Source organism: Pangasianodon hypophthalmus, chromosome 25, assembly GCF_027358585.1.
Source record: "Pangasianodon hypophthalmus isolate fPanHyp1 chromosome 25, fPanHyp1.pri, whole genome shotgun sequence".
Taxonomy (NCBI): domain Eukaryota; kingdom Metazoa; phylum Chordata; class Actinopteri; order Siluriformes; family Pangasiidae; genus Pangasianodon; species Pangasianodon hypophthalmus.
The window spans coordinates 17,425,569-17,439,058 of record NC_069734.1 but is presented as its reverse complement, the minus strand read 5'-3'; the positions used below and the strand labels follow the sequence as shown (position 1 = coordinate 17,439,058).

General features: G+C 39.4%; 1 protein-coding gene across 1 annotated transcript; it reads left to right on the top strand.

Annotated features, from left to right (window-relative positions):
- The first annotated feature begins 1,575 nt into the window (after positions 1-1,575).
- LOC113547613 (uncharacterized) lies at positions 1,576-12,021 on the top strand. The gene is made up of 13 exons (XM_034299472.2): positions 1,576-1,690; positions 2,813-2,933; positions 3,040-3,218; positions 3,955-4,058; positions 5,443-5,533; positions 5,884-6,019; positions 6,104-6,264; positions 6,562-6,692; positions 7,902-8,091; positions 8,224-8,320; positions 8,861-8,930; positions 9,584-9,681; positions 10,542-12,021. Exons 1-13 carry the CDS (start codon positions 1,576-1,578, stop codon positions 10,825-10,827), a joined length of 1,779 nt encoding a protein of 592 aa, XP_034155363.2. The 3' UTR covers positions 10,828-12,021.
- Positions 12,022-13,490: the final 1,469 nt, after the last annotated feature.

The window sequence follows — 13,490 nt, the reverse complement described above, 5'->3', positions numbered from 1 at the left end:
TAGATGGAAGCCACTTGAGTACCATGTAGCAGGCACTTAAATGACTCTGAGAGCATGAGGAAAAAGAATCTCTTGTCTGATGAGACAAAAATGGACTTTTTGCTCTGAACCCCAAGTGCTACATCTATCATCAGGTACTGTGCATCAACTGGCTAATACCATCTGTATGATGAAGCACGGTGGTGGCAGTGTCATGCCTTTTTCTGACCTGTCCACTCGCTGGATCAGGTCTCGCTTGGTGTTTCAGTACCTCATGTTTTACAAATTAAGCTCTTCAAGCCTTGAAGTATAAAGTGTATCCATCACCACTGGGAGGAAAAAACCCAAAGAGCTTTCAACACAAATGATACAGATGGTTGTTGACCTGCAAAGGCTGGGTAATGGATATAAAAAAAATAAAACAAAAATAAAACCAGTTAAAAGTACCATTAATCACCATTAGAGGAGTAAAAAAAAAAAAAGGAAAATCAGGAACAGTTGAAAATGAGCCAGGGAGAGGATACATTAAACATATTTTTGTGGCAAAGTGGTCAGACTGCTAAGAATGTATTTTTTAAATAAATAGTAAAAGCTATTGAAGCATTAAATCTGTTTTTCAGTAATAGCAATAGCAAAAAAACCACTTCACATGTCCTGTTATTCACCAGCAAACCGAATACTGGGAATAATTTGCCAACAGTGTGTGCTTTGCTAAGGACTGTGATAAAGATAAAACTTTATTTTCATTTATTTTCATATTAGAATCTTCTGAAAAGGAAGTTTTGTTGTTTTTTTTTTTAAATTGAATTAGTCAGCAATATTGAATATTCGGTGTCAACATGACCAGTGAAGTGTGTGTGTGTGTGTGTGTGTGTGTGTGTGATGATTATATATGGCTGTATGAATTGAGAACTCACATTTTTTTCAGACCTGTCAGATCTGAAGGTAAGATTTCTTTAAGGATTTCTTTATTTTCTTACCTATAAAAGCAGACCTACATGCATATTGATGGCATAGTGTTGGACTTTTAGCCATGTGTCACATCTTAAACCACTATTATTTATTATTCTGATTGTTTGTGAGTTGTGCTTTGACTCCATCTGCATTTCTAAAATGTATATTGATTCTTGGCTCAAAATGTGCAATGAGCAAAAACAACAACATAAAATGGTTTATGGATTTCTTTCTCTTTTTTAAATAAATTATATTTATATTTACAGTCATTTTCATCTATAGTAAATGAAATGTGTTAAACTTTGACTTTTTAAAAAATGGAAAATGACTAGCAGTAATTGGGTATTGTTTATTGCTAATAATTTAGATGAAAATATATTGCTCTTTTATTAAACAGAACATTCATTGCTAAGTAGTAAATTAAAGTAGTATTTTGGCCAAATAATTCCTTTAATGGCTCTCAAAGCTTGGATCATGAATTAAACCAGGTGTGTAAACTGAGAAATCCACGTTTCTCTCATGAATAATGTCAAAAGTGTTAAATGTTAACGACACAATTTAGGCCATTCAGGGGCTTTCCATAAGTACAAGTGTATTCTGCTTATATTCACTTAATCCAGTTCGTGTGATCCACCTGAGGTCATGAGGACCCATATTCTGTCCCCAGTGACGGCGTTCCTCCTCTGGGCTTCGTGTTCGAGTTTTCCCCCTACTTACTGCACCGTAGTGTGTCCAAATCACGGTCCGTCCGCCCCAGGTAAGAGCTATTCACATCCCAAACGCAATCTTTCCGAATGGTGACAGTTTTAAATAGCAGCTGAAGAGCTGGGGGAATAATGAGACGTCCAGAATGAGGTTCAGCAACAAAAAAAACCTTGAGGAAAAAAAAAAAATTCCAAAAAAGAGTTTTAAAAAGAAGTCCAAGACACCTTAATATACTTTTAATATATTACTGTTTAATATATGACTTTAGTAACAACTTTTTGTTGGGTGTTTTGGCCATTTTCAATGCATGTACTTGCCTAGCTCACTGTTTAAATCTCACGGGTTAATCCCTCTGGTTTAATCCCACTGGTTTAATATCAGTAACTGATTCCCATTGGTTTAATCCCACTGATTTAGTATCAGTAACTGATTCCCATTGGTTTAATCCCTCTGGTTTAATCTCACTAGGTTAAGATCATTGGTTTAATCTCACAAGTTTAATCTCAATGATTTAACCCCATTGGTTTAATCTCACTAGTTTAATCCCAATGGTTTAATCTCACTAGTTTAAGATCATTGGTTTAATCCCATTGATTTTATCCCACTGGTTTAAAATCACTGGTTTTAATCTCATTGGTTTAATCTGTTTTGATATTACTTGTTTAATTACAGTGGATTAGCATCACTGGTATAAAGATAACTGGTTAATCTCACTGATTTAATCTGATTGTTGGAAGATCACTGGTGTAATCTCACTGGTTTAAAATTAATTGCATTGGTTTAATTTCACTGGGATAATTTACGGATTGCAATCACAGGTTTCATCTCAGTGGTTTAATCCTAAACCACTGGATTAAATTCATTGGTTTAATCCCCTTGATATGGACACTGATTTAATTCCACAGATTTAAGGTCACTGGCTTAATCTCACACACTTGTGAAGCACAAACATAGTCACAGGCTACAACTTTAATTGCATACTACTTGATTAAATACTAGGTTAGGTGGGTTATAGTAGGTTATGTTATAAATTTTTGTTAATAATGTAAATGAACATTTATCAAGGTGCTAGCTGGGTGAACTTCGCAGTTACGATTATTATGACGATTATTATTTACATCTACAAACCATCTGCACTGGACCATCCAAATAAAATGTTACTGTTTTTATTTAGAGTCCCCTGTTCTGGAGTCCTTGGAATGTCGTAACGACTACCTGACACATATCCGCTGTAGCTGGACAGAAGTCCCTGGTCTTCCTCTTTCTCTTTTTCACCTGGACCCGGATGAGCACAGGTGAGACGCAGCAAGTGTGTATTAGCTTTTCAGACATCGAACACAACACGCACTGAGAGCATTGCTCTGGACAGAAGTCATGAGAAAATGTATTTGTGGTGATCAGAGTGTCAGCCTGCGTCCCCGTGTCTACCGGTCCTCCGACGGCCCACAATGCATCAGGACAGAAGCGATCCCAGTGTCGATACAACACTTCGCTGTTCGCCATCGGCTTCGACGACGTGTTCTTTTTCCACACGCCACACGCTCAGGGCCTTTCAGGAACCTTTAACCTCACACAGCACGGTCAGTACACACCAACAGAGAAAATAACTACTTGTGTTGTATTTAGTTGGTATTTGGGTGAAGCGTTGTTTAAGAAATGGGACAAGACTTATAATGCTGCGCTAAAGGTCACAAAAATACTGTTCGTCTCTGCATTCGTGCTAAGCAGGGCTCTCAGGTAAAGTCATGCTCATTTTCGAACCAAAATATATTTGAAAATGCCACCGTGTCCGCAGATTTTGAGTGCTGCTCCGCCCACCTCAGCATTAATTTACACAGCAACAGAGTGCAAATGCAAGAAAGTGTACACTTTAGACTTGGGAAGACGTAATAAACCAGCGTACACGTGACAAGTCAACAAGGGCGGAGCTTAAGTTAGCTGAAGATCAGCTAATTTTAAACGGTCATGCGACTTCATCATGGTCATGGTCATGCGACACCATTAGCCCTAATTTTCTCTCGTTGCAGTTAGTATACACAAAAAAATACACAAAATAATAGCTAAACTAGTTTTATTTAGCTTGCTTGTATATACAAATTAGTCCAGTGTTAGCTGGCTTTTTAGTAAACTTGCCTAGCTACACTGATGTGGAAAAATGGACAAAATGGCGTCACAGACCTAAAAAGAGTCGTAGCTCCATCTTGAAATTGAGTCATATTCATGTAGCTAAAATTGATGCTTCTTTAATTGTAAGCAACATTAGCTTACATCAGCTCCAGGCCACAATTAAAAGAAGCAAACTGCCTTATGATTTAGGAAACATCACAGAAGACTGGACACACATTTGGCTTGTCTCTAAACTCTCCACACCAGCCGGGACTCAGTCCATGACCTTTAACCTGAGAGCTTCACATCGGATTGTGAGTATTTCATATTCAAAACGTACAATATTGTTAATGTTACCAGCACAAAATATTGGCACCAAGGTTCCTGTTTTAACAGTCGTGTTTGTGTTTGTAGATTAACAGAAGTTAAAATTAGCTATCTGTAAGACCTATCGTTTGACAGTATATGTAACTTGCTATCTAGAACGTCAACTAAGCTTTTTAAAACTGTTAATGTAGCTAGATAGATAGTTAACTAGCTAGGTAATTAGCTTGATAGGGCTCTTTGTAAAAGTCTAGTTATATTTCTGTCTAATTTGTGGAACTAGCGAGGGACTGTGAGTGCTTAAATCCGGGTTTAGAGAGTGAGACTGAGAGTGAAGGACATTTTTAATGTCTGCTGAGGTAAAATTTTGCCACAAAATATAGTTTAAATATTTTAGAAAGGCAGAATAATAGGAATAACTGCACTAGCCTAGCACACTATTGACCCTGATTTGACACAAACGGTCAAATCGCCTTCCAGTGTCAGACTAACACAAAAAACCCTGACTTCCTCTTTTACATCTCTGCTCCCTTCCTTCTCTTTAAATCACAGAATTTATAAACTGCACTTTATGGTATAATGTTTTGAAATTTGGGAACTTCCGTAAGTTTTGGACATGACGTGAGAGCTGACGTGGTTTAATTTTGTCAGGAATCGCACAGGCCTGCCTCATGAGCAGTGTTCTCGTTATTTAGCAAAAGCCAAACAATCAAAAGGGTCAAATCAGGACACTACAAACGAGCTTAAATAAGGCAGGTAATACAGAAGCACAGTGCTGCCACGTAAGAAAAGAATTCTCATCAGCATCTAGTTACAAGAAAATCATCTCGTTATAGGGAAATGTGAAAATGCTTCGTAATGTGCACTCACTAATGACACCTACACTGCTCCCTGACTAAAATCTCTTTGTGGTTTAAGCCAAGCATGAAGTCAAATTTTACTAAGTTGTCATTTTCTCATAATAACATGATGCTTTTCTCGTAATAATAGTATGTTGTTGTTGTTTTAGTTAGAACGCATTGGCAAGACTTCGCAAGAAACCAGTGAATATCTGGATTATTTAAAGGCAGAGTCTTGCTTGAGAACAGGTGTGTTTGATTGTGAAAGGGGATAGGCTGCTTGTGATTGGTCATGTGATGCAGTTTGTAGTTTGTTGTCTGGCTAGGAATCATGGGAAATGGTGTTCAAGGTTTCAACAAGTGCCGAAATAGACACGACAATCTTCTGCAAGCTGTTCTAACATGACTTTTTATAATATGTTTTTGCGATGTGTTCATGTACTTATTTGTATTTTATATGTTTCACATATTTACCAAAGCTGAGCTCTTATTGAATTGAAACTCGTGGACAATTACAGCATATTTATTTTTTCAGTCTGTTGAACTGAGGGAGGACGACAGGAGGAGTCTGAACATGATGCAGAAGAGAAGAATAGACAATGGATTGAATAACATAAGTTCTACAGGTAAGTGTATTTTTTTTATTGATGCTAAAACTAAAACAGTTGTCAATAGCAAGTTTGTGACTTCTTGTGCATTGCTATTTCTTTCTGTCATTTAACCTCAGCCATGTGATCTTTTCATTCCTCAATTTCAATTATTCCTGTTCACAAGATCTAAAAAAAACTCCAGTAAGTAGGCCACTGAGTGGTGCAACAGAAACGTGTTCGACTTAGTGGGAGATCATGAGTTCAAATCCTGATGATGCCACAGCCATCCATGGCCAAGGAAGCAAAAAACTGGCTGTGCTTTCTATGTGGGAGAGACGTGCACATTCTCACAGCCAAGTGTGTGTGTGTGTGTGTGTGTGTGTTAGGTGCCCCCCCTGGCCCTTTTAACCTGCAGTGTGTGTATGATGGAGAGCGTGAGGTGAAGTGCAAGTGGCAGATGATGAGAGAACTGGCACAGTACGTCGTCTACGACCTGTCCTATCGCACACGGCTTAACGCAACGTGAGTATGTGTGTGTGTTGTGTGTGTATGAATGTGTAATTGTTTTACTGTAGGAAGCTTAACCCATCTCTCTGTCTGCCTCAGGTCTGAGTTGTGTTGTGCAGGATTAGATGGCCATGATGATGATGATGATGATGATGCTACCATGAGGTTCTCCTGTTCATTCTCTGTACCTGAAGCTGAAACGCTGCTGTTGGCTCTCCGTCCAGAATCAAGGACCAAAGTCTTCCAGGCGCACCGCCGCAGTATGTACCTTTCAGTTGAGTGACACATTAAAGGGAAAACCAACAAAAAGTGTGTTAGTGATGTGTTGGGACAGCATGAATCGCCAGAACAGCTTCTGTCTACCTTGGTATAGATTCTACAAGTCTGTGGAACTGTACTGGAGCGATGAACACCATTCTTCTAAAACATCTTCCTGTTTTGCAAGTGTACTGATATAAAATTTATAAACTGTTAGTGGGGAATCCATTGATAAGGAGTTTCCAATTCAAGTCCCTCACATTTGTGTGTGTGTGTGTGTGTGTGTGTTCGTTCTATAGTTGAGCCTGCGGCTCCAGCGGACATGCGTGTTGAGTTGATTGGAGACGACTGGGTCCTGAACTGGACTCTTCCTAAATATCGAACAGTCCCAATAAACTCTGAGCTCAGATACTGGAACATCAACTCACCTGTGAGTGTGTGTGTGTGTGTGTGTGTGTGTGTTCTGATAAATTCTTCACTTCCTAAAAGAAATTTAGTTTCTTCCTTTTATTGCCTGGACATATATAAATATGATGGAAGAGTGAAAAAGGAGAAGAAACATTTTAATTTAATATAAAAAAGTAAGAAAAGAGCGAAAAGAGGGGGAAAAATCATATCGAACACAATTTGGCAGCAAAACAGGAATGAATGCCTGGGAGAATACCTTGTGCTTTCAGCTTTGTGAGACGCTGTGAGAACACTGTTGCTAGGCAACTGGGAAATATGGATAATTCCATGACAGAGATTAATGAGTTAGCTAGCTAGTGCTAGCTTTGTGACAGGAAAAACAAAACAAAACTATCAAGAATAATTTCTATTCCCCACAGATGTGTTGGTAATTTACTAAGAAAAGACTCCCTGCTACTAAAATTACACTTAGCATTGGCTGCTAACTGAATATTGTTGCTAGGCTAATCTAAAGAATAGACAATGAGCATAGCTAGCCAGTGTGGCACTGTTAAATGATTTATATGGACAATGTAGAGGCAGAGTAACGGTAGAGTCAAGTCAAAACTGTCAGGAATATCAACATTTTCCTCAGATGTGATGGTAAATTACTAGGAAAAGTCTCCCTTCAACTAAAATTACATTGTAATTACATATAGCATCAGCTGCTAACTGAACACTGTTGCTAGGCAACTCTTAAGGACAGAAGAGCATAGCTAGCTAGCACTAAGTGGTTAAATGAGTTATATGGATGATGTAAAGGCACAGTAACAGTAGAAACATAACAAAATTATTGGGAATATCAACATTTCCCTCAGATGTGATGTAATTTACTAGTAGACTTTTAGCATGGGCTGCTAACCGAACACTGTTGCTAGGCAGCTCTGAAGGACAGATGATGAGCAACGCTAGCTAGCATGGAGCAGGCATAGTGACAGTGAAAACAAGTCAAAACTATCAGAAATATCAACAATTACCTCAGATATGATGGTAAATTACTTAGAAAAGGTTCCATAATATTAGAATTACAATGTAATTACATTTATTTAGCATCAGATGCTAACCATACTGAGAAATGTCAGTGCTTTGACCCAACTGTGTTAAGGGATCTTTTTTTATAAACACAGAGCACAACTCCATTTCAGCGTAGCATGTTTCCAGTTTCATTTCCATTCACAGTTTCTCTCCACAGGAGTTAGCAGAGACGCTCAGTCTCCCGCCGGGTGTGAGTGTGTGTGTCATGGCGGAAGGTTCTCTGCGTTCTTCCAGCCGTTACCTAGCTCAGGTGCGCTGTAGAGTGAGCCCGAGGAGGGGTCGAGGGTCACGGTACGCCGGCTATCCTTCAGACTGGACCAAACCAGTTTACTGGACCACACGCCCGGGTGAGACCACACACACACACACACACACACATTGTATATACATACAGCATATTCTATATATGTATATACACACAGTTTATATATGATGTGACATGTGTGTGTTTGTGTGTGTGTGTGTGTGTGTGTGTGTAGCTCCAGCATCAGCTTCAGCCTGGGTGTATTTCCTCTTGTCAGCGAGTGTGTCTGTGGCCCTCATACTTATGTACTTCATTTTGCTGGCCTTTCACAGGTGACATGCACACACACACACACACACACACACACAAACACACACACACAAACACATCATAGAACAAGTATGTTAGTATACTGCTAATTCAAATAATTTTACTGTACACATACATTTTCTGTCTCTCTCTCTCTGTCTCTCACTTTCTGTCTCTCTCTTCGCTCTCTCTGTCTGTCTGTCTCTCACTTTCTGTCTCTCTTTCTTCTCTTTCTCTCTGTCTCTCACTTTGTCTCTGTCTTCACTCTCTCTCTCTCTCTGTCTCTCACTTTCTGTCTCTCTTTCTTCCTTCTCTCTCTCTCTGTCTGTCTCTCACTTTGTCTCTCTCGGTCTCATTTTCTGCCTGACTGTCTGTCTTTCTGTACCTGTCTCTATCAGTGTCCATCTCTCTTGATTTCTGTATCAGTCTCTCTCTCTCTGTCACTTTCTATCTCTGTTGATCATGTTCTGTCTGTCTCAATCTGTCTTTGTCTCTTGCTGTATGTCTCTCTCTCATTCTTTGTTCTCTCTCTCTCTCTCTCTCTCTCTCTCTCTCTCTGTTAGGAGGTTGAGAGTCTGGGATGCGTCTCTTCCCTCTCCTTTCCAGAGTAAACTGATGGACGCCGTTTGCCAGGTCACTTTCTCTCTCTCTCTCTCTCTCTCTCTCTCTCATACACACAAACACACATACATACACACACACTCTTACAAACACATGTCTCGTTACACTTGTATATACAGTACAAGGCATTTATGCTTATATTAGAAAATAAAACTCAAACAACACACACTGTTAATTATTGTCTTCTCCTAACAACTAGCACATAATATCTACAGTCGAGTGCAAAAGTTTGCACACCCTTCGGACAAAAAGGGTAGAGAATAACAAAGATGGTTAAATATATTTTCTTTAGATATTAGAGGTCTTGTTGTAGGACAGGATACAGCCTGGAGAAAAAAATTAACTATCTCAAACAATCAAAAAAAAAAAATTCACCATTTTTCAGCATCATATTAATGAGAAGTCCAGTGTAAGAAAGTAGTGGAGACGTGGGTCCAAAGCCTGGACTCAGTGTCCCAGAATGCAATGCAGCTTTCTGACACAGTTGAGCCCGAGTGTCATTGATGGTGGTGTTAGCATGAAACGTGAAGCTTTGGAAGCTGATCTGTTTGGGCAGAGTGTACTGATGAGGAGGTGAGACAGCTGGACAGACTAATGGACTAAAGCGCCGCTGCATCGCTCTCTTAAAGTACAGTATTATAGCAGTTTTAACACTCTTTGCTCAGGTCCATGCTGAGGGGCTGCCCTTCTACACAGAGATGGGTGATCTGTGTCTGAGCCGAGTGTGTGTCCTGGAGAACATACAGCTGAATCTCCACACAATGTGAGTGAACACAATATCCGATTTCCTGTTACACACACACACACACACACACACACACAGAGCTTCATAAAGAACTTGGTGATTTCTGAATTTTGTGTTTTCACTAGTTTAGGAGACTAAGTGTGCATGATATGATACAAATATATGATACAAATTTAAGCCAGAGAAATATTTATATTAAATACATTGGATTTCTATAAACAAAGTGTTATTATATACATATTTTTTAAATTCGTTCACATGTATAAAAATTGTTTGGATTAGGCTTCATTATTTGTAGTTAGTAATAATGACCACTAGGTGGCAGCTGGCTAAAATAGCACTTTTCTGTTAAAAGTTAAGTAATTAATATATGAAATATAAAATGCCTAATTATAAAAATCATACATTTAACAGCTAACACACATAATTTTGAAAATAAATAAATGCCACTTATGACAAAAGTACAATTTGACACAGATTTGTTAACACAAAAGTCCACTCAGTCTAAAAAAAAAAAATGATGATAACCTTGTTTCTGGCAAAAATAAAACGGTTGATGTCATGGTACTGTAGTATTTCTGTCATATTTTCACTATTACTAACATAACAGTTCACATAAATACCACAGGACGTCATGGTGCATTTTATCAGTTGTGTATTAGTGAGAAAAAAACCACACTAAAATGTTTCTCATGGACGCTTTAATTGATGTTGAGAAGGTGGCAGTAGTAAAGTACGCAGAAGGTTGCGTCCCAGTTTATTATTTTTGCCTATTAAGGGTGTATCCTTCTTCTGGCTTCTTTTCAGACACTGATATGATTCAGGTTTAAATTAATATAATGATTCATTAACTAATGATTTAACATTATTCCTCTCAGTGATCAGGAACATGATGATGTCACTCAGCTCCACGCTGCCTATTGCAATGGACCAAACCACTACGCTTCCCAAGAGGGGAGCGCTGTGCCTGATTTCACAACACAGATGTGGCACTGTCCTTCTTTTCCAGCATGTTCTTCTGAACACACGGGATTTGAAGTCTTATTCTGCGATGGCAGATTTGCCCACCTCGCCTCCGCTTCCCATAATGCACTTCAGCCGTGCTCAGAGGGATACCAGTGGAACCCTGTGTCCAGTCGTGACTCTTCTTCTCCAGATGTTTAATTTGATGGAATTAAGACTTGTTTTTAATGATTTGAGTTACGAACATCTCCTTTTCCAGTCCTTCTCTTGTAGTCCTCTTTGTAGTACAAATCCCGATTTTTTTATTAGTTTATTTTACTAGATTTTTTACTATAGCAAGAACGCTGTTTTATTTCCACAGTGTCAAACTACACTTTAGTTAGCAGGCTACAAATTACATTTCCAGCTCCAATGCTTTTTATGCTACACTGTTAATGATGAAAGTATATAAATCAGTATGTAAATAATAATGATAGATGGAATATCCAGTTCCTGGGAGGTTTTTCCATCATGTTCAACTCCGGCCTCCAAAAAAGATCCACCACTAGCTGCACTACTAGCTGAGTGGGATTGCACAGTGATGCGCAACCCGTGGCTCATAGCATTCTTTCATACAGTGCTAGTCAAAGCCGAATTCACTCGTGATTTTATTGAAATTTTATCTAGCTTTAAAGGACAATGAAAATAACTGCGGGAGGAATTTCGTTAGTGAGTGGGCAGTAGTGGAGCTAAAAAACAGTCTTGTGTACACCTCTACACTTCATACAAAGTGATACCGCTCCATTACAGGAAAAAAAAACAAAAACAAAAACCAAACAGCTTTTCCGGGTGTAGTTTTGTGCAGATAATCGTTTAATTAAATAATTTTCGGATGAACTAACTACATTTACCTGCTTTTCTTTACCGTCCGTTACCATAAAACTCAACTGCTTTACTCGTAACTAATTAGCTTGTTAGATGACTAGCACATTAACTAATTAGCATGCTAGGAGCAAAAACGATTAATGCCACACACAGTGTTTCATTCCTCATTTATTAGAGTTTTAGTGATGTTTTTAAGCTGAATGTAGGAAACATTAAAATTTCTCTCTCACAATGTGCAGATATTAGAACGGTCTTATCATTTGAACACTGAATCTGGCCGTGAAAGTTCCGAGAGGAAATTAGGGAAATAGTCCTGACGTCCACTAGAGAGCAGCACAACACTGTGTTAGTTATCACTGAGCCAAAGAGAACTGCAAGTGTTCATTCCTGGAGTGTGTGAGAAAAAGTTCTGAACACTGTGACCAGACAATTAGACAAATAAAGGAATTAATTACTCTAAATACAAATCTATCTATCTCTCTCTCTCACACACACACATACACACACACATACACACACAGAGAAAGTCATCTATCATTCATGTGTGTGTGTGTGTGTGTGTGCACCTGCATTTATGTGGAATACATCTAAGTGTATATGGACCTGCATATATCTGTGTTTAGAACCCGTGTGTAAAAGAGGAAGCAGAGAGAAAAAGAGAGAGGATAGAGAAAGAGAGAGAGAGAGGGAGAGAGAGAGAGAGACACCCCATGTCAGGGTCTGTAACTCCATCCCGTGTGTGTTTGTGCACCTGGAGCTAGATCCTGTGCCAAATGTGTGTCACCTTCTATGACAGCAAATGTGTGTGTGTGTGTGTGTGTGTGTGTGTTCCCATGCACATTTACTGCACATTTCTACTTCCAGATCTTTCTATTTGTCTACATATATTTATATGTCTCTCCATCTCTTTTGAGTATATTAGCCCTCTCGCTCTCTCTCTCTCTCTCTCTCTCTCTCTCTCTCATCATTCCTCTCAGAGTGCCCTCATGCCTGCTGCTCACACACCCTTATCTCCTCCCTCCCTTTCTCTGTCTCTCTCCCCTACCACTATCACTCTGACCCCTTTCTCTCCTCCTCGCTCCATTTCGCCTGCATGTGATTATCTGTCTCTCTCTCTGTCACTTTTTCTCTCATGTTCCATCCGTCTCGGCCCTCTGCATTCGTCCTTTCCCTTTCTTTTGCTCTCTATCTCTCTCTACCTGTCTCTCTGTCTGTCAGTTTTCTCTCATCATTTGTCTCGGATCACCACATCTGTCCTTGTCTGTCTCTGTCTCCTTTCCCTCGCTTTCTCTCTCTCTCTGTCTGTGTGTGCCTCACCTTGTGTGTGTGCATGTGTGTGTGTGTGTGGGTATGTGCATGTGTGCATGCATGTGTGTGTATGGGTGTGTGTGTGGGTGTGTGTGGGTGTGTGCTGTGTGCTGTATCTAAGGTGTGTGTGTGCTGCCTGTGGCCACTCAGAGCTAAAGTTAGTGTGTGGATGCAGTATTAATTCATCTCTCTTCCTCCATCTCCCCTGTTCTTTTCCCCTTTTTATCTCTGGCGGATGTAGTGATAGAGTGGAGCTCTTTATATAGCCACACAGAGACTGATGAGGATCATTATAGCTGTGTGTGTGTGTCTGTGTGTGTGTGAGAGAGATGGAGAGTGCAGACACATTCATTATAACTCAGATCCCCCTATACGCAATGATCATTAACCACTAATGTTCATTTCATCACTGTTAATGGAGCTATCATACTGTATTAGAGAGAGAGAGAGAGAGAGAGAGAGAGAAAGAAAGAGAGAGAACTGATTGCAGAAGTGAACAGAGAGATTGGCCAAATCAGAATCATGGCCTAAGTGACCCCTGGCTCAAAATCATGGTTTAAATGACTCTTTCACCAAACAGTCATGGGCTAAACGACTCTTTGTTCAAACAGAATCATAGGATGAAAAACTTCTGGGCCAAATGATTCTTTTTGTCAAAACAAAGTCATGGGCTAAAAGACTCCTGGCCAAAA